Source organism: Conger conger, chromosome 15, assembly GCF_963514075.1.
Source record: "Conger conger chromosome 15, fConCon1.1, whole genome shotgun sequence".
Lineage (NCBI taxonomy): Eukaryota > Metazoa > Chordata > Actinopteri > Anguilliformes > Congridae > Conger > Conger conger.
Window position 1 is genome coordinate 36,312,191 of NC_083774.1, and position 21,890 is coordinate 36,334,080.

Below are 21,890 nucleotides of genomic sequence, written 5' to 3' on the forward strand. Positions count from 1 at the left end.
ATTAGGTATTTTTTAGACTTCTACTGCTGTAGCCTGTCCACTTGGAGTTATGAAGCGTTGTGTGTTCAGAGATTCTCTTTTGCATGTCACTGTTGTAATATGTGGTTATTTGCGTTACTGTCACCTTCCTGTCAGCTTTGACCAACCAGTCTGGCCATTCTCCTCTGTCTCTGTCTCTCATTAACAATGCATTTCTGTCTGCAGAATTACTGCTCACTGGATTTCTTTGCAAACTCTAGATACCAGTGTGCGTGAATATCCCAGGAGATCAGCAGTTTCTGAGATACTCAAACCACCCTGTCTGCCACCAACAAACATTCCATTGTCAAAGTCTCTTAGATCACATTTTTTCCACATTCTGATGGTTGATGTGAACATTAACTGAAGCTCCTGACCCGTATCTACACGATTGTAGATTGTAGCACTGGTGCCAGACAATTGGATTAGATAATCGCATGAATAAGTAGGTGTAATAAAGTCAAAATGTTCCTAATAAAGTGCTCTGAGTGTGTATGAGCAGAGAGACCTGAGGCAGGGTGTATATCAGCAGAGAGACCTGAGGCAGGGTGTATATCAGCAGAGAGACCTGAGGCACATGGAGGAGAGGTAGGGTGGAGAAGTGAAGAGGAGATGAGCCGGTTTGCCTGGGTTCCATATGGACTTTTTAATTTGTATGCCGAAACCGGGGACTTCAGCGGATGTAACGCTAGAGGAGGAAGCTTGGTCAGCAAACAGGCCCGCAGAAGTGTTGGATTTCCTCTGGTTCTGTTCAGCAGCATGACGTGCTGTCCTGAGTAAGAATCCCACAGTCTTCATTTTGAAATCTGCGGTGATGTAACAAACTATGAGTCTAATGTAAGGCCTGCATTACACCAGATAGGCGTAGAAGAATGGAAACGAACACCAGAAGCATTCTTCTATTCACACACCACCAGGTCCAGGACAGCTCTGAAACTGGGGTTTTCAATCTCTTGTACATAAGTATTAATGAAACTGTCGTTAATGTCACAATTACATTTTTAAAGTCTGCATACATTGATATAATTTAAAGTAGACTATTTTACTTCAATGTTCTGTAGTTTTATCTTTTTGGATGGATGTGCTGGATTTACAACACAAGACAAAACAAGAACAGCATTACCAAACGAACGTAGCACAAAAATCGTTTTCTCGATTTTCTAATCGTGGGAAGTGGTGAGTATATGAAAAGAGGATGGAAATATAGCTGAGGATGGTCAATTGAAAACGATGAGAGTTGAGTAAGGATGTTAGAAGAAAGTGTTGCAGGTTAGTGACAATGGTGGTTGGTGGAGGAGTATGCAGAGTGAAAAAAGAGGGTGGGACAGGTGGACAGGAGGGGTTGGGGGGAATTAGGATGACTGAGTGCCACCCAGCCCACCCAGCAGGATCATGGCAGTTCCACCCTCTGAGAAGGAACTGAGGATTATCGAATCAGCCAATTGTGTGGCAGCAGTGCAATGCATACAATCATGTATGGGTCTGGAACTTCAGTTAATGTTCACATCAACCATCAGAATTTGGAAAAAATGTGTTCTAAGTGACTTTGACCGTGGAATGATTGTTGGTGGCAGGCAGGGTGGTTTGAGTATCTCAGAAACTGCTGATCTCCTGCGATTCTCATGCACACTAGTCTCTAGTTTGTAAAGAATGGTGCAAAAAACAAGCAAAAAAATCTAATGAGCAGCAGTTCTGTGGACAGAAATGCCTTGTTAATGAGAGACATCAGAGGACAATGGCCTGACTGGTCAAAGCTGACTGGAAGGTGACACTAACGCAAATAACCACACATTACAACAGTGGTATGCAGAAGAGCATCTCTGAACACACAATGCATCATAACTCTAAGTGGATAGGCTACAGCAGCAGAGGTCTAAAAAATATATACCTAATTAATACCTAATAAAGTGCTCGGTGACTGTGTTTATGTGCATGTCAAAGTACTGTCAAGATTCAGTTCCACACGAAACCCACCGCCCAATAACAGGATCGCTTGCATGTCAGCATGCTCGATTTACTTTCTGACCAATGGAAAGGTACTCCACCAGCTGTCAGGGTGTCTCATTTTGAGTGAATGCAGTCATGGTGGAGTGTGGATTTTGTTCCAAAGGGAGATTGTGTCATCTCACGAGAACTTTGACTGACGCGCGTGCGACCTGACCGAAAATGCGTGCACAAGGCAAAAACTGGTTGCTATGGCGACAGGCTTGGGGTTTCCCTCAGCCCGTGTGTTCTGATTGGTTTGATCCTCGCCGTTCCCGTTCTCTCTGCTAATGAAGCTGGACTTCCAGTGTACAAAGTCTTCTTGTGTGCTGCGTGATGGGTATACGACAGAGTGATGCGACACCCAAAAAAATGAAAAATAAAAAATACCTTTTATGAGTTCCTAGAGCACCATATTATATAAACGATTAATGTCCCAGAAAATTGCAGAGAATGTGTAATTTCCCCGAAATATCAAAAGGACGCTGCATTCAGCTCATGACCCCCCTTCAGATTCCAGTTTTCTTCTGAAGATTATGGATTATGGTCTTTCGGTCAGTCTTTCTCTAACCCTCAACGGTCTGTTTCCTAAAGGCTTGAGCATTCCTGTCAGCCACCACCCTTCTTACACAAACCTAACCGATTTAAAATGCACAATGTGCCTGCTGTGCTTTTTGCTTTTCCACACTCGCTTACCTTATTGTCCTTAAATCGAGCTCTGCCCCTACCCAATACCCCTACCAAACCACCATCTGCCCCTTCCCAACAGACAACACTCAGGTTTGGTACTTTTCGTATTCTCTCCATGTCCCAGTGAACAAACCAGGCTCTTTACATGAGTGGATCCCAAACTCGGTGCTGGAGTTACCCCTGTGTATCCAACCCCAATTGAATCATTTCAACAAGCTGTCAATAAATGTTAAAATTGATTATTTACCTGAAAGCGCGTTACCTGAAATAGCTTTTCAATGGCATAAAGAATATAATTCCTCTGTTCATATTGTGCTTATTGCAGCATATTACAAACAATTACAAAAGAAGACATAACAAATAAAAGACTGAGGTTAACGAATAGGCTCATGTGTATGTGCAGGTTTGCCTTGTTATCATTTGCTTTGCCATTAAATTGGTAAATGGTTGGCATTTATATCACGCCTTTTATCCAAAGCGCTGTACAATTGATGCTTCTCATTCACCCATTCATACATGTACTCACACACCAACAGTGATTGCCGAATTAGAAGAAGCCTACTGATTAAATTCAGTGTTTTTCATTATTTACCGATTTTTATGCAATTCGCATTTGCAAAATGGAATAATCAGCACAACATGAACATGGGAACATGCTATCTGTCAAAATGTGGTTTAGGAGGGTATGTAATCCCTCATGAAGCACCTAATTAAGGAAAATGAACAGTTTGTTGAAAATCTTGGTTTTGCAATTGTGGTTGGAACGAAAAGCAGCATACACGGGGTACTCCAGGACCAGAGTTTGGGAACCACTGCTTTTCACCACACCCTTCAGCCCCCCCCCCCCCCCCCATCCACTGTTTGCTGGAGAGGCACTGAGGGAAGCGATGAGGTCATCGTGCAGTGTGGGTAGTCACAGAAAGCGGGGAAGGCCATGTGCACCTTGTGTGACGGGATGCCGTAGCGCTGGCTTCCAGTTAAGGACTGACACCGCCCCCGGACATGGATGAGGTAGCGTCGCTATGGTCACCAGGACTCTGGAGTCCATTAGCACAGATGGATTTGCTCTACCGGCCTAAGAGGGGTAAAGTGTTCTGCTTGTCTGGTTGTAGTTGATGGTGGTGTTATGATTTTGAAATGCATTTTTACATTTTCAAAACCATTCGATAAGCAGTTCAGCAGTTTCATTGGGGAATTTATTTGTTGGGTGTGTAACAGGGATTTTGTATTCATATTTGTAGAATTTGACAGAAATGGCGTAAATATAAAAATGTGATTTTGTATATCGTAGTCGACTGGTCTAATGATTTTACTTTTATGCCAATGTTTTCAATACAATTTGGCTTATATATTTATGCAACGATAGGCTAAATTTTGCCAATGCATTTGATGGGCAATCTTTGTGGTGACAGGATGAATGTCGTCCTTTTAAAGCAGGGAATTTTCACTTTCAATATCAGATGGGTAAGTTAGGCTGCTGGTCTAAGGAATTTTCTTTTATGCCGATAATTTTACTTGATTGTAGTACTAGCTCTGCTCCTGGAAAATGCTAACTAGCTGAATGAATATAACCAGAAATGGTCTAGTAGTCCTTAAAAGGCACTCTAATTTAAATGAACCTAATGTTATTGAAATGTTTGCATTGTCTTTCCTGTAGGCCAGCAGCACAAACTGTGTGGATAGGGGAGTGGTTATCCTCATGTGACGCACTACGAGGAGAACATTCTCAACCGGTTGAAAATGAGACGATATAATAAAAAATAATAAAGAATATATATATATATACAGTACTTTGCCAAAGTTTTAGGCAGGTGTGAAAAAAATGCTGTAAAGTAAGAATGCTTTCAAAAATAGAAATGTTAATAGTTTATTTTTTATCAGTTAACAAAATGCAAAGTGAGTGAACAGAAGAAAAATCTAAATCAAATCAATATTTGGTATGACCACCCTTCAGACTAGCATCAATTCTTCTAGGTACACTTGCACAAAGTCAGGAATTTTGTACATAGTCAGGTGTGTGATTAACCAATTATACCAAAAGGGGGCTAATGATCATCAATTTAATATGTAAGTTGAAACACAATCATTAACTGAAACAGAAACAGCTGTGTAGGAGGGTTAGGAACAGCCAAACTCTGCTTCCAAGGTGAGGTTGCTGAAGACAGTTTAATGCCAGAAGTCATACACCATGACAAGACTGAGCACAGCAACAACACAGCAGCACAAGGTAGTTATACTGCATCAGCAAGGTAAATGGTAAATGGCAGGAATTTATATAGCGCCTTTATCCAAAGCGCTGTACAATTGCTTCTCCATTCACCCATTCATACACACACTCACGGCGATTGGCTGCCATGCAAGGCCCCGACCAGCTCGTCAGGAGCATTTGGGGGTTAGGTGTCTTGCTCAGGGACACTTCGACACAGCCTGGGCGGGGGATCGAACCGGCAACCCTCCGACTGCCAGACGACTGCTCTTACTGCCTGAGCCATGTCGCCCCAAGGTATCTCCCAGGCAGACATTTCAAGGCAGACAGGGGTTTCCAGATGTGCTGTCCAAGCTCTGTTGAAGAAGCACAAAGAAACGGGCAACGTTGAGAACCATAGACACAGTGGTCGGCCAAGGAAACATCAAGGGTCCAAGGTATCAGATGAGCCTCAAAACTGCTGCTACCAGATATGCTGTAGATACTAGAACAGACATTTCTCCTGACTAATTTTCCTGTTGAACTCAATGGAAAAATTGTTCTGGAGAAACAACCCTTGAAGTATCTACTGAAGTATCTAGTAGCAGCATGGTTGTTTGAGGCTGGTACCTCGAACCCTTGATGACTTAAAGCCATTTAGCCAACAAATGTGTTCCATACTGTATCAGCATAATTTACAGCCAAATGAAGTCCCACCCCCCAATTCCCATAGAGATCCATTCAAATGCAAAGAGTTTTAATATCACTTGTAGGACAACCTGAGAACAAGATATCCAGACCCTGGTGATGTTCATAGGTCACAGACATCAGGAAGTCATGCTATGCAATGGATATGCAACCAAATACAAAACATGACTATTTTATTTGACATTATGTTAAATTGTCTCAAACATTGAAATGGGGGGGGCTATGTATACAAAATGTATACAAAATTTACAAATGCAACCAAAATGTATAAAAACATGGTTCAATAAAATATGAGAATCTGCGCTTTGACCACATATGAATTGCTTGATTACAAACAGTGGAAATAAAATATTCATCAAAAAGTCCAGAAAAGGGCAACTTTTGACTGGTCATTTTCAAGCTTGTTTCAAGAAAAAGGACGATAATTAAGGGGATACAAGATTCTTTCACATTTGAAAATTGTATAAATAAAGTTATTATTATTATTATTATTATTATTATTATTATTATTATTATTATAAAATCATTAACAATAAAGGTTTTTGTGTTCAACGAAAGATTGTCAAGATTGTTATATGTGAGTGGCAGTATGGTATATTTATGTGCATGTACTTTACATTTTACCCTCCCAACATCTTTGTGTACTCTATATACTGTATATGTTATATGTTAATGGCAGTACATCTTTGTGTACTCTATATACTGTGTATGTTAATGGCAGTACATCTTTGTGTACTCTATGTACTGTATATGTTATATGTTAATGGCAGTACATCTTTGTGTGCTCTATACACTGTATATGTTATATGTTGAAGAGCATGAAGGGTTTCTGCATTGGCTTGTTTTATCTGAGTCTTGATGGCTGCTGGTTGCTTGTATGCGATTGGCCGTATTATGTACCACATTGTCTAACCTGTTGCAGCAGGTGAATAATGTAGGATTGACCTGCAATGAATGGCAGTGTGGGCCTTAGTGATGTACTTAACCTTCCAGACCTGGGTCAAGTACATAATTGTTTTGGATTAAAAAAATTTTCTGTGCTTTTTGTCTGGTGGAATTGAGGCGACCAAGAGGACCCAAGAGGGGTTGGGACACACTTTCTGTGAGTCGGTCATAGGTCCCGACACACCAGATTAAGCTGAGTATAGCTTAGGAAAGACACCAAAACAATTCTTTATTTGACCTACGTCTGCTTGCTTCAGTAAATGTTCAGCTGTGTAAGTGAACACTGTGTCCCAGCACTTGTGCTGTAGCCTAAATGTAATAGTGTTGCGTTAATACCGGCCTTCTTCTGAACTGTCCTGGCTCTGCTAGGCATGTCACCTAGCAGGCTGACCCCAGAACTGTTGGGTACAGATCACCCTGAGTGCATGTAATGGACCGAAAAAGGCCCAGGCAAGCGCCAAAAATCTTCTGCCAGCGTCTCCCTTCCCTGTCTCCGACTGGTCGCTTAGCAACAAGTCAAAAGCGCTTAAAGGGACCGTGTGTGCTTCCGGTAAATTCTTAAATCGGGGAGAGTGCTGTCGTCTGCATCCTAGAGAGCAGTATCGATTGGCATCTTTTGTTTCTGCATGTCAACTGGCCCAACTTGTATTTGATGTGAAGTGAAATATGGTCATGCCAATTTAAGATGGAGGACAGCAGTCTAATGCGTTCCAGCGGACACTCTCACAGTTTGCTGCTAAACGGAGCGGCCTGTAGCGTAGTGGTTAAGGTAAATGACTGGGACCCGCAACGTCGGAGGTTCTAATCCCTGGTGTAGCCACAATAAGATCCGAACAGCCGTTGGGTCCTTGAGCAATGCCCTTAACCCTGCATTGCTCTAGGGGAGGATTGTCTCCTGCTTAGTCTAATCAACTGTATGTTGCTCTGGATAAGAGCTGGATAAGTCTGCCAAATGCTATTGATGTAAAAAGGGTGAAAAATCTTTTATAAACTTTCTGTCCCTTGTAGGGGGGGGTCTTAATCTCAAGAACCATACAGTATGTTTTACTGTGTTGAAACCTACTCTACAAGGGACATTGAATTAACATAAAATATTAACAAAACATATTTTTTTTACATTTTCACTGCAAAATGTTTTTGTCATCTGCTTGTATTTTGTATTAAAAACAAGTTCATTATTTTACTCAGTATTTACTCGGGAGGTTAAATGAGTGGTACAGAGATGAAGTCTGGAAAATCATTGCATGAAGCGGACACTTTATTTCGGAAGATTTTAAGCCCACCCAACGGGCAGTTGGCAGAAAATCTTGGTTGGCAAAACTGGGATTCACTTTGAGCAATCACTGCAGACACAAATCGATTTACGCTATCAAAACATGGAACAGAATTAGCAGTTGTCTCATTCGCTCCTAATACATTAGCACGTCTAATCAAGGCCGAAGTCCAAATGAAACCCTGGCCATGATCCACTTTTGCTTCATGCATTTCATTCTGATTTCTCGATGATAATAGCCATTCTGCAGAAATACATAATTAACCTTCTGCCATTGTGGTTTCCTCTGTCTGTCTGTCTATCTGTATTGTTTACTTGTGTGTCTACCTGCCTGTCTGCCTGTGTGTCTCAGTCTGTGTCTGTCTCCGTCAATTCTTCCACCCACCCAATTCTGACATTTTACAGCTAGAGGTCTTGGTTGATGATCTGTTATTTTTACATTACATTACTGGCATCTGACAGACGCTCTTATCCAGAGCGACGTACAGTTAATTAGACAAAGCAGGAGACAATCCCCCCTGGAGCAATGCAGGGTTAAGGGCCTTGCTCAAGGGCCCAACGGCTGTGCGGATCTTATTGTGGCTACACCGGGGATCGAACCACCAACCTTGCGGGTCCCAGTCATTTACCTTAACCACTACACTAGAGGCCGCCCATTTAACTTTATTTAACTTAACGATGTTTGAGAGAGAATCAGGATGATATATACAGGGTCATGGATGTCAGTGAACCCTTCTCCCCGAAGGTGATGCATCATAGATTACAGTAAGAACTATATTACTCCCCACTTGGTTTGTATTGGTGAATAGTACAGTAACAACCACAGCAGTATGACCAGTAACCGTGCCTGCTTTTGAACATCGCCCGTCAAGCCATTTTCAGTGCAGCGGTTTTGACTCCTATGTGTTCACAGACCTGCTATTCTAAGCATAGCACATCCCTTGGGACGCTGAGTACTTGCTGGGATTGTGATAATGCATTTTATTGAGGAATTGGCTTATTGCTCCTGTTATCCCATTGTGAGGGGGGCTGGATGAGAACTGGAATCCGTCTTTCTGCATTAAAGGGCGCAGAGGGCTGCGTCTCTAATGGCTCAAAGTCTCTTAGTGTCTGAATGTGGAACTCGGACGCCACCGACTTGGAGCTTACACGTGTCACATTTGGGGTTGCCCCTTGAAAGTCTGGCCGTTGTCAGCAAGTTCACCAAGAGCCTCATTTATAAAACATTGTTTTGTTTTATGCAACTCTAAGGAGTGCCCATACACAAAAATGAACGGCAACATTGTTATTTATGAACCTAAACATTGTCATGACAATGTGCTAATCCCTATCCAGTTGCCAGTTAATGTCTGAAAACAATTTGGTTTTTTTAGTTAGCATGCAAAAGTCATCTCAGTCTCCTGGGAGTTGTGATATCGGAAGAGCAGAAGAAAAATGCCATTCATGCCTGTACTCTCCATGATGGGGTTGTTGACATTCAGATATAAAGCACAGTTATATTACCGTAATGCTATTCTGTATCAAATTCTATAAACAGGCAGTGGTTTCTTACTGAGCGGTTGGTGTGTCTTCCTGCTGTTGCCATGTACGCATCATAGCTGAGTCAGAGGGTGGGAGAGTAGGTCAGAGAGTAGCTTGGGGGGGGTTGTTGCTAGGGCTTCCGGGGGGGGGGAGCTTTGTGATTAAGAGGGTGTGACACTGCAGCCAAAAGCAAGAGCTTCTGAACAATATAGTATGTCTGTGAGTTGAGTCATGTTTAAAAGAAATCTCTTTTGTGCCTTGTACTGCTGGCTGAACTAATTTTGCATTACCGGTAATCGCAGCGAATGCCAAGTCTGACAGCATGCAGGAAATACTATATTCTTATTGACTGTTTAAATGTTCCTGTTTCGTGGTAATGTAACATAGTGTAATATAGTGCTCAGAAAACCGCTATGTAAACAAAATGCATTATTATTACTATTATTATTATTATTATTAGTAGTAGTAGCTATGATTATATGCGATTATACAATGATTTGTGACTAGTAATAATAATTTTATCCATGTAATTTTAATGAAAGCTGATGTTTTTGGTTGCCTGTTTCAGTTAGGCCTGTGTTTTGTGTTCAAGGATCATTGACTCATAAATAATTTTGAGGCCTTTTGAAATGAATGACCTGTTCATTGTTTGAGATGCTGGCTTCCTGTGAGAGAATTTAGGACTTTCCTTTTCTCATCCAGAATGTTAAAATGTAACATTGAGTCACATTCTCATAGTCTGAGTCTATGAGAAACAAAACTCCGGTGGATCGTACTACCGTTCTGAAATAGTACTGTTTTAATGTTGTAATGGCAATATACAGTATTATTTTAACTATGAAGTAGTCTTCATTTAACTAAAAACAGTGTACAAGTAGCTTGTGTTATTTCAGCTTCTCTATTCAGCTGTGGGTTTGTTTTGAAAAACACCACAGATGGGCGGCGATGAATGGGTTACAGGCTGATATCATTACACAGCTCTGATTGGCCGGCCCGCTGTCTCCCCCTCCCCTCCCTCCCCCGCCGCTGCAGCCAGCGCTCTCCTGACTGAAACGCTGCTGCCCAATCTTCCCAGGGTCACCTGACGCGCAGGGCCAATGGCGTGCCGGGGAAGGCGGAGGGGCGGGGCTCCGGCAGGCTGCAGGCTGAGGCGCTGCACTTGGACCTGATCGACGCTGCGGGCGAGAGCCGCGACCAGCACTCCGCACCCCCCGCCGACAAACCCGCTCCCGTCGCCATGGATACCTACCGGCCCAAGAGACCCACCACCCTTAACCTCTTCCCGCAGGTGCCTCGAACTCAGGTGAGACCCCCCCCCCCCCCCTCTTTTCCTCTCCTCTCTTCCACCGTGCGTGAAAACCGGACCGGGTCAGCGCCAGCGCGCGCCTCGACAGGGCCGGGCCGGTTTGGATTCGGGGTCTTGATAAACCAGAGTCGAAAATAAACCAGAGCGGCTTCAGACCTTCGGCCTCTTTCGGAGAATCCGGCCGTTCCGAATCCGACGCTGTTTTATAGAAGGTACACTTGTTTGTGACCAGTTGACGGGGGTTAAGCAGTTTAGAAAAAGAGCGGTTTGTGTGTGTATGCACACCTTTTCTCTCCCTGTGCGTCACCGTGCGTGCGGTTTCTCTGCCACCCCGTGATTCCGCCAGTCTCAAAATAGCCCGTCTTCCCGGCAGGCCGTGTAACGCCTCCTGCCTGAACCGATCTGGGCGCTGGGGCGGTGCTGGATACGTTCAGAAAGAAGAGGCAGGTTTTTGGGGTGTGCGTTGGTGCCGATGACGAGGTCGATATTTGGAAGTTTTGGGGGGACGAACGGGGGGTGGGGAAAGGTACCCCTCCCAAACACGTCATCCGGCACCCCCTCTCTCCTCCTCCTGCCACCATCTCTCAGGTGTCTGTCAGAGCTGGTGTGCGCTGAGCTGAATCTGTCACCAGTACTGGTTAAAAAAGGTTTTTTTTTTTTTTTTTCCTGCTTTGATAGAGCTCTAAGCTGGGAGTGCTTTCATGTTGTTTCCATGTGATCTCCTTGTACAAGCTCGTGGGCAGCGGGGAGAGAGGGGAGCTGTCATGTGAAGGGAAGAGAGAGCGAAACATTAAACTAATTGCCTGTTTAAGCTGAGCCTGGAGAAAGGCTCGCGACCCCCGAGCGAAACGTTTTCCCGCGCTGCCGCCAAACCCGACCGTATCCACGTCTCAAACCGCGTCTTTACCAGGTTTGAGATCAAAGGTGCGGGACTGTTCACCGGAGTGCACAAATCCGGTTCAGAGGGATTGAAACGCATCCAAGCCGATTGTTTTTGGAGGCAGCTGCGCAGGAACTTTGGATGGCCAGCAGGTGGCGCTGTGTGGTCTGATAAATATTTGATGAGGGACAGTTTCTGCATCTGGATGACATCATTTCTGGAATGGTACAGAGCTCGAGTTCCACTGTGTCTGTAACTCATTTTAATTAATAATAATAATAATAATAATAATAATTACAATAATAATAATAATATTCATAATAAAAGATAAGTATGTTGTCACAAGCACTGTAAGTTATGTGCAACATACAACATCAACTGAATCTGTTATTAACAAAAACAGGCTGTAGTCTCATCTGGTGAAATGGGAATATGATGATCAGTGGTCTCAGATCTAAAACCTCACAGATTCTTGGCTGGCTAGATGTGGGCCAAAAAATGCTAGCCAAGGTATCATCAAAGGGTGATATTCTGGTTAGTATACCAAAAAAGAAAAGCACAATTTTGGAGCAACATATCTTTAGCATAAAAACCTGAAAACTTTTGTCTGACTGAATGTTCTGCCTACTTTCAGATTATGAACTCTGATTTTCATAATGCTGCCCAGAAAAAAAAGCTACAGTCATTAATCCAAATCCTGGCACTTGGCAATTATTTTTCAATATTTGATGGTTTACTTACTGCAACAGCACCACTTAGTGTATGACTCCCTAACTTGTAAGACTAGTAGATATTTTGGTTAAGAAAAGCTACAAGGGAAATTAAGTCAAATAGATCATTTCCAATGCCAAAGTTGGGTCCAACCAGAAAATGACCAAAAAGTGTTGCATATTCAACCAAATAGTTGGTAACATGGAAGGTTTCTGATCAAAATGAAACTTTGTGTCCTTCAAAGGTATAATAGTCCCTCTTATGTACAAAAATTGAGTTGTCTATCTATGTCTTGGCATATGGTATCCAAACTTGAAATACTATTAAATATCTTGGTTAAGTACAGCCACCAGCAACCTGAAGTCAAAATGGATAATTTATACAAAAAATGTGCAATGCCAAAATTGGGTCTGGGCAGAAAATGACCAAAAACTGTTTGATATTCAGCCAAGTAGATTGGAGGTAGGACGTTTCCAATCAAAATGAAACTTTATTTTCTTCAATGTATAAGAGGCTTACATATATACAAAAACATGAGTTGATACTGCAGTGCCTTAGCGTGTTTTGATCAGTTCAAACAGCTCCACCATGATTAAAAACGGGACAGGCTAAGAGCCGCGGTGGTGCAACAGGCTAAGATGCAGCAGACTTGTGGTTGCAGTTTGCTGCAGTTGCACACTGGGGACTGGGGTTCGATTCTTGGTCCTGCCAAAAGCCAAGTTTGGCCGGCTCACGTGGAGCAGCAATAATTGGCTCGCTGCTCCAGAGGGAGGGACTTGGCAGGGTTAGTAGATCGCCGCACAAAACAAGCACCTCGGAATCACGGTTACAACTTGGGAGAAGAAGGCGTGTCACTCTCCTGTTGGCCGCCGAGGGACGGGGTGTGTGGGTGGTGTATCTAATACTAACTCTAATTGAATCAGACAGGGTCCAATTGGCTACCAAATTGGGAGAAAAAGGGAGTGGCCTGTAGCCTAGTGGCTAAGGTACATGACTGGGACAGCCTGTAGCCTAGTGGCTAAGGTACATGACTGGGGTGGCCTGTAGCCTAGTGGCTAAGGTACAAGTCGAGGAAGGTTGGTTCAAGCCCCGGTGTAGCCACAACAAGATCCATGCAGCCGTTGGGCCCTTGAGCAAGGCCCTTAACCACACATTGCTCCAGGGGAGGATTGTTCCCAGCTCAGTATGACCGCTGTAAGTCACTTTGGATAAAAGCATCAGCTAAATAACTATAATATTTCAATATTAGCATATTAAATATGCACAAAAAATGCTGTAAACTAAAAAAATAACAGTTATTGACTTTTATTTCCCAGTATGTGCTTTATTAACGATTTAATGGAATCAACCTTATTCAAGTCTTATATTGTTCAAATAATTACAATAAACAGGTTCCACAATTATTGGCACCCCTGGTTTAATACTTCTTGCAGAAACCCCTGGCAAAGATGGCAGCCATGAGTATTTTCCTATAATTTGTGATAAAGTTATATAACACATTTGGAGGGATTTTTGACCATTTGTCCATGCAGAACTTTTCAGAATCATTGATATACCCCTCTTCAATTCAGACTACCAGTTTTTCATGGGAGTTAAGTCTGTAGACTAAGATGGCGATTGCAGAACATGTTTTTCATTTTTCATGAACTATTTTCTGCGTTTTTGGATTTTGTTTTGGATTTTGTATATATGTTTGGAGTCATTGTCCTACTGGACAATCTACCTACAACCAAGTCTCAACTTCCTAGCAGAGGCAACCAGATTTTTTGCCAAAATTTACTGTGTTGAATTCATCGTGCAATTGATCTTAAATAATGCCCCTGGGCTCGGAAGCAAAACAGCAACGACCCAGCATCATATTTGATAGTAGGTATGAAGTCCTTCTCCATGTATGCATTACATTTTGCCACCAAATATGTTGATGTTGTGTGTCTGGCCCAAATTTTGGTCTCATGTGACCATAGCACTCAATTCCAGACATAATTCTCATGCGGTTTGGCAAACTCAACTTGCTTGATTTTGTTTATTGTGCTCAGTAAGGGCTGTCTTCGTGCCACCTTTCCAAAGAGTTTCTTGGTATGGAGGTGTCATTTTATGATTTTTTGGACTTGGTGACCCCAAAATGCAACCAATCTCTGCAATTCTTGTATTCATGGCCTCCCTCACCATCTTCCTTGCCGTCCGTGGGGATAATATGCACTTGCATCCTCTTCCTGGCAACCATTCCATATGTTTTACACCTTTTTATTATTGCCTTTACAGTGCTAAGTGGTAAGTTTAACTGTTTATGTTTTTTATTTTTGTATCCATTAACCGACTTGTGATGGTCAATTACCATCTGTGCCTTCTGAATTGATAGTTCTTTGGCTTTTCCTATGCTGATGGTTGTCAAAGAGATTTTATACTAATTTCTTATACTCTTTTAAATAGGAAGTGATGGAATGACACAATATAGTTCCTTTAGACTGAGATTAAGTAAATTAAAATTGTATTGCCGATTTCACTTTTTAAAATTTAATTTACAAAAATTGTTAGGGATGCCAATAATCTTGGCACCTGTGGTTTTAAGAATAAATGAGATTACTAAATAAAAACATGAGAGTAAATGTATTGAAATAAAAGTATATCCTTTTCCCATATGTTTGAACATATAATATAGGTCATGATCCATTTTCTCCATTTTCATTAAGGGTGCCAATAATTCTAGAGCCCACTGTACATAGGAGTGTCTGCTAAATGCCTGTAATGTAATGTACATTGTGCTGTTTGTGTGCGTGTTTGTACTTCTAGGTGTTCCTGCCTGTGTATACTGTATGTGGTGCGCCCTTGTGTTGTGACCACTGAGAAAGAGTCTATGTTCCCTTTAAATACAGGCTTCATAGCACAGAAGGGCTTTGGTTGCTCAGAATAAAAGCTTTGTTGTGTTGTTCTCCCTCCCTCCGTCCCTCCCTCTCGCTCCCTCCTAATTGAATCACAGGACACGTTGAACAACAACTCCTTCGGTAAGAAGTACAGCTGGCAGGAGAAGGTATCGTGCTCATCCTCGCCTCTGAAAACAGGTGAGATTGGGATGGTTTCCTGTTCAGACCCCCCCCCCCACGCACAGTCGGGAAACGCTGTACACATGAGTCACTGGCTCCATGAGTCACCATCTATCCCATACTGTGGAGCTGCCTTCAGCAAGTTCACCACTTCTCAGTAAAGGCTGCTGAGGCCTGGGAACTGGGAGTGCCAGAGCAACAGCCAGTGTGAGCTGAGAAGCAGTGAGCTAGCTAGCACAGCAGCACATATTTTCAAAGCCTGTTTTCAATTCATATTAACCTCCTCCTGCAAGCAAGGCTCCACAGGTGATTGGTTGCCGCTTAGTATAGTCAACTGTACGTGGCTTCGGAGAAAAACTTCAGCTTAATGACTTGTAATGTAATGGTAATCACCCACTGTCAGAGAGAAATGGCAGTAAGAAGATATCTTTATTTAAAAACACATTTGGGCTGTGTGCTCTCAGCGGGGCAGTGTTCAATTTCATTGACTCAGTATGTATGGAAGCAAAGGTGCCTCTGCACACTGGTAAGGTCACAGCCTTCAGAATCAGCCAACAAAGTAATGAGCAATGAAAGTTACAGGAATGTTACAGCGAAGCTGGAGACAAAATGCATGTAAATGGTTGCCATTTCTATACCGCCTTTATCCACAGTGCTATACAATTGATGCTTCTCATTCACCTGTTCACACACACACACCAGTGGTGATTGGCTGCCAAGCAAGGCACCGACCAGCTCGTCAGGAGCATTTAGGGGTTAGGTGTCTTGCTCAGGGACGCTTTGACACACCCAGGGCGGGATCGAACCTCCGACTGCCAGACGACTGCTCTTACAGCCTGAGCCAATGTCACATGTTCATAACTCATCTCCCTACAAGGGAGTGTTCGCCTTTCATTCAGTCGATATGCAGTTGATTCAGGTTTCATTGTTCTGAAGGGAAGCTTTTAAATGTTTTGGTGTAGCTTCAGGTGATGCGTGGGAAAGCACGTGCTGTCGACACGTGCTACCGTAAAAATAGTACTGCATACTCATTGAAGGTGTGGTACTTGCTTGTAAGAAATGGTAACGTTGTTATCGTTGGCTTTATTGTTTAGTACATTCATTATACTCATGAATAAAGTAAAAGTACATCTCCTTACAAGGGTCTGTTCACCTTTCATTCAGTCTATATGCAATTGATTCAGGTTTCATTGTTATGAAGGGAAGCTTTTCATTTGAAAGAAAGACAGCCCTGTTTTCTATCAGGTGAGATGCTGTTTTTTGGTTTTCTGTGATGTTCCAGAATTTTTCACCCCCACTGATTTTAGTTTTTATGTTGCACAGTACAGTGAATCAGAATTTCGATTTAAACGCCTGCCACACATGTTCTGTTCAGCACATTATGTGAAAGATACATTTTTCCATGTAATCCACAAATTTGGTCCGTGTGATAACCAGTTGTCCTTGTGTTTTTGTGTGTGTGTGTGTGTGTGTGTGTGTGCGTGACAGGGGAGCTCACGCCAGCCCACGTATGTTTGAGCGACGAGGACAAGGTCCAACATGGCGTGGGGGCCCAGACCAAAGACAAAGGCACCTCGGTGGACGGCCCGTGCCAGAAGGCCCCACGGGCCTCAAAGACACAGGACAGGCCCCCTCACAGCCAATCCCAGCCCCCTCAGACTCAGGCCCCGCCTCCATACACTCAAGCCCCGCCCCCGGGGGAGGGGCACCGCGAGCGTGTCCGCTACCCCACGCTCGTGCGTCTGGAGCCCGACGAGGAGATCTGCCTGACCCCCGTGCGCGGAACCCCGGACCCCCCAGAGCAGGAGAGGCCCCCGGTCTCCCGCAACGGCGAGGCCAGCCGAATGTCCGTGGGCTCGGACGCTGAGGGACCCCCACCTTACCAGCCTCTCCCCGACCGGACAAACCCCTCCATCAGCGAGGAGGACGAGGCCTACGCCCCCGCCGTCAGCGAGCCGGACACGCCCGGCGGGGGGCCCCCCGGGGCCCCGCGGACTTCCGTGGGCTCGGAGGCCAGCGGCCTCTCCTACGACTCGGTGAAGTACACGCTGGTGGTGGACGAGCACGCCCAGCTGGAGCTGGTCAGCCTGAGGCAGTGCTACCAGGGCTACAGCGACGACAGCGACTCGGCCACCGTCTACGACAACTGCGTCTCCTCGCCCTACGAGTCCGCCCTGGAGGAGGAGGAGGAGGAGGAGGAGGAGGAGGGGGGGAGGAGCCGCAGGGCGCGGAGGGGCGCCCCCCGCCTGTCGGAGGACTCCTCGGCCTCAGCCGACCTGCCGTTTTCCCGGAGGTTCCTCAACGTCTTCATGAACGCGCGGTCCCGCTCCTCCAGTAAGTTCCGTGTGCGCTGGCCGGGGTTCCGTCTTAAACCAAGCTTTACTTCAGAAACAGCATTTATTTATTTTATTGTTTATTTGGCCTAATATACTGTGTTGAATCCACAAATGTTCTTTATTTAAGTGGTTTGGAAATGTCAGTGCTTAAAATAATATTAAACAAACGTTGTCATATATCAATGCAATATACAATATAAAATTGTATGTTGTGAAATATTTTTGGGTGGATCAAAATGTTTTAATTTCATATACAGTACTGTGCAAAAGTCTTAGGCACCTGTATAACATTCTGTACAGATAAGATTCTTTCAAAAATAATTCAATGAAAGGTCCTAAATAAACATACTATACAATTTACATTACATTTTAGTCTTTTGGAATTCTCAAATGTGTTCTTTTATACTATCACACACAAAAAAATAAACAATCATATATATAATCAAGTCGAAGACTTCTGCACAGTACTGTATATTTATTGCAGGTCTGAAAAAAAGGCTGACTGGCTATAGCTTTGCAGGCAGTCAGAGCATCACAAGTTCAGAAATGAAGGATTTAGGTCTTGGACTAGGACTAATTGGATTGGACACTAATCCCCTTTTCAGTCCAAGTCTTAGTAGAGAGAGAGAGGGACTGTGTCTGCCCTGCGTCCTGCTCTGGTTGTCACTCTTCACTCTCTTCACGTGAATACTGTCTGGTGGTTATGAGATGTGTTTGTGTTTGTGTGTGTGTGTGTGTGTGTGTCTGAGAGAGAGAGAGAGAGAGAGAGAGAGAGAGAGAGAGACTGTGTAAAGCATCGCACTCACACTAGGCGGTATATATATTTTTTTATCGCTGAGATATCCCAGTCTCACTGCTCCATGGCTACTCTCTTAGGCAACAATTCCGACCACCCCGAGCTACACGATCATGTCCTCCTCAAAACAGCTGGACAGCATAGTGAAAACAAGCAGCAGCAGAAGAGACATTTAATGTCTATCTGTGCTTTCCTGAAGTGATGGTTCAGTTTGTAGCGACGAGAGTCCCTGCTAGTCAACCAGCATGTCCAAGCTGGCCATAAAGCTGGGTATGAGCTGGTCTGAACCAGCAGTTTCAAAACCTAACTTGAGCTGTTTGTTTTTTTTTCAGCAAATTCCAAATTGGCAGGTGGTGGTTGAAGGTGGTTTTCTTAGAAAGTGTGTTTAAATTAGGACACTGGCAGACAGATGTTTTCTCTGTGGTTATTTTTTAGAAGTAAACTGTGGGGCAGTAAACTTATACAAAGCAAGACATTTCCGATTCGTTTTTTTTACATTTGTTAAATGTAATTTTTGAGTGTTGGGTGATGAACTGTTTCCTGATGATATGGTAACAGCCACAACCAGTGTTAGCATGCAGGCTTTTCGTGGAATTCTTAGTGCTCTCTAATAATGGCTGTTCATAATCTGTAGTACTGTGACATTCTATGGTGCTATGAATAGAATTTTCACAAAATGTACACTCTGAGATTGCCGTTTGATTGGCTGCTTGGTCATGTCTCCTTAGAGGTGGAGAACAGATGGAACTTTCTGGTGCCTGGTGGGGCAGCTGTAAAATACTGCTGCCCATAACAAGCCCACCCACTTCCTGCCCTGTGATCCAACTAATGGAGCGTCTGTCCCTGCCAAGAAGACCTGGTATCAATCATCGCTGCCTCTGAGATCAGTCAGGAAGAAACGATAGACAGTAGCTGTCTCCAGCCGCTGGTGACACAAACCATCCATCACTGCTCTCAGCGCCCATAGAACAGTGGATGAAGGAATCGTGTTCTTTAGAGAGCAATAATTCAGGCGATTGCTGGCCGACTGATTTTGTGCTGTTATATATAGTATCAGTGTTGCCAAATCATATGCCATTGAGGGACAAGAGTTGAGGGAAAAGAGTATTAAGACTTTTCCAGCCTAGCGCCTGCTGATTCAACTAATTAAGACGCCTATTACGGAAAATAGAGAGCTAATTATATATAGTTAGAGCTGGTGGCCCATGGGCATATTTTAAGTTTAAGTTTATCTCTTAAAAGGTTGTATCAGTAATATGTGGTCGTGCTGGTGTACTGGTATTGCAAGGCATTGTTCTGAAGAACTGGTACTTCCATCTCACTGATGACTGAAAGCACCTTTCATATGAAAATACATAATTTTGTTTAGTATGAATATTTTGAGGTTCCCGAAAATTGTAATAATTTTTTCAGTGCGCTATGGAATCAGTGCGCCTTGGTCCTAACAAAGACATTGATCAAGGTCCGCCATCTTTAAGGACATACCAGCCTGTTAAATGTTCCTTCTGGGAGCCAGAAGTAGAGATTAAGAACTTCCAAACTGTCCTTTCTTTTGAGGAAACACAAGTGCATCCTTTGCGGAAGTATTTTTTTGTAAAAATTTGACGTCTAAATGATCGACCTGTGGGTCCACCTCTCCCCATCTGCCACGCATCAGGCTTCAAACTGATGTTTGAAGAAGCAAGGACATTCCATTTGCCTAATTCATGTTTGCTCGACTTCCCCCTTCTTTACCTCTATTTTAAAAAAATCTTTTCCTAGCCTCTCCCAATGGGTGGAGCTAGGGGCAAGAAAAGGAGAAAGAAGAAGAAAAAATAGGAGAATAGTGAGGGATTGGAATGAGCTCTGTGAGTAAATCTGTCTTTGAGACAGAGAGTCACCTTGGGGAACCCCCAGTGATTTCACTGCTGATTGTAACGCTGGGACTTGGGTGCTTCTATTGGCTCTGGGCGAACGATGGATCGGCCCAGGATGGGTTGTGTGGGAACGAGTGTGTGAGCGAGAGAGGGACTGAGGGAAAGAAAGGGAGGGAGGAGGGGGGGGTGTTTGCCAGAGGTCACCGGTGGCTAAATCGGCGTTGTGGAACCACTTTTCATTAATTGGCAATGAATTGGAGACGTTGTTAACACATTTAGGAAATTAATCCTGGCCTGATAGTTATAACGTCTTTATTCGGGATTTAGCGTTTTCTGGGAAGCTCGATGTTAAGCCTGTTATGTGTATTCAATTAGCACAATACCGTTAGCTAATCGGAGAAAATATTCCAGAGAAATGCCCTGATAATATTCAATTCAATTCACAACCCAGGCCTGAGACACTCTCAGAGCAAGCCAAGTGGCAAGGAAAAACTCCCTGACTAACAGGAAGAAACCTTGAGCAGAACCAAGTTCAGAGGGGGAGACTATCTCTTTCTGGCCGGCAATGGGCAAACAGTGAGTTTAACAGTAGTGTTTATATGTAATATATAAATACATTAAATTAAATTCATCAGTTAAATCATTAACTTTACAAATAATAAATTATGCAAATAATAATTAGGCAGATGACAAATATAGATGATTATCCGGGAAGGTCCGTTCTTGGCACAAGGAGGGCAGAAGTGGCAGGTTAGCAGAATAATACTAATAATACAGAATAATACTAGAAATTGGCATCTGTTGTGTCTTGCTTATGAAAGGGCTGTTAATATTTGTGAGTTTGGTTGATTGGTTAGAACTGTAATGGAACAATTGTGCCTCTTAGATCTTCTCCAAAAATCATTCTTTGTTATGTTGTCTTACCCTCAGAATGACCTGTACTTCACGTGTCTAAACGTCTAAACCAGGTCTTGAAATCTAACCTGCAAGGCCATTGGAAGCTATGATGCTATTGGGATAAAACTCTTCTGCCTCATATCATTTCAGTCAATGTACCAGTCAAAAGTTTGGACACACTGTGCCTTTTTCTAATTCATGTTTTATTTTCTCTTTTTTTAATCATACAATTCATATGTGGTCAAAGTGCAGATTCACACTTATCTGGATATCTTACTTTCAGGTTGTCACACAAGTGATACAAAAATATATTTGCATTTGAATGGATCTCTATGGGAATTGGGGGGTGGGACTAGATTCAGCTGTAAATTACGCCAAAACAGTATAGAACACATTTGTTGGCTAAATGGCTTTATGTCATCAAGGGTCCCAAATATCAGATGAGCCTCAAACGATCCTGCTGCTGCCAGATATGCTGTAGATACTACAAGAGACATTTCTCCAGACATTTCTTAATTTTCCTGTTGAACCCAATGGACAAATTATTCAGGAAAAACAACCGTTGAAGTATCTACTGTATATCTAGTCATGGCATGGCCGTTTGATTCGTACCTTGGATCCTGGATGATTTAAAGCTATTTAGCCAACAAATGTGTTCCATGCTGTATCAGCGTAATTTACAGCTGAATCTAGTCCCACCCCTGAGGTCGAATAGAGATCCATTCAAATGCAAAGAGTTTTAGT

At 43.2% G+C, this 21,890-nt stretch overlaps 1 protein-coding gene across 2 annotated transcripts in view; it reads left to right on the forward strand.

Annotated features, from left to right (window-relative positions):
- LOC133111833 (C-Jun-amino-terminal kinase-interacting protein 1-like) overlaps nt 1-21,890 on the forward strand; it is a 58,490-nt gene that overhangs the window by 20,941 nt on the left and 15,659 nt on the right. Inside the window, exons 3-5 of one of the 2 annotated variants that reach the window (XM_061222447.1) lie at nt 10,399-10,626; nt 15,198-15,279; nt 16,750-17,595. In XM_061222447.1, the coding sequence (XP_061078431.1) occupies nt 10,399-10,626; nt 15,198-15,279; nt 16,750-17,595 (1,156 nt within the window). The remainder of the gene's footprint in view (nt 1-10,398; nt 10,627-15,197; nt 15,280-16,749; nt 17,596-21,890) is intronic. The other variant, XM_061222448.1, reaches the window with a different exon arrangement.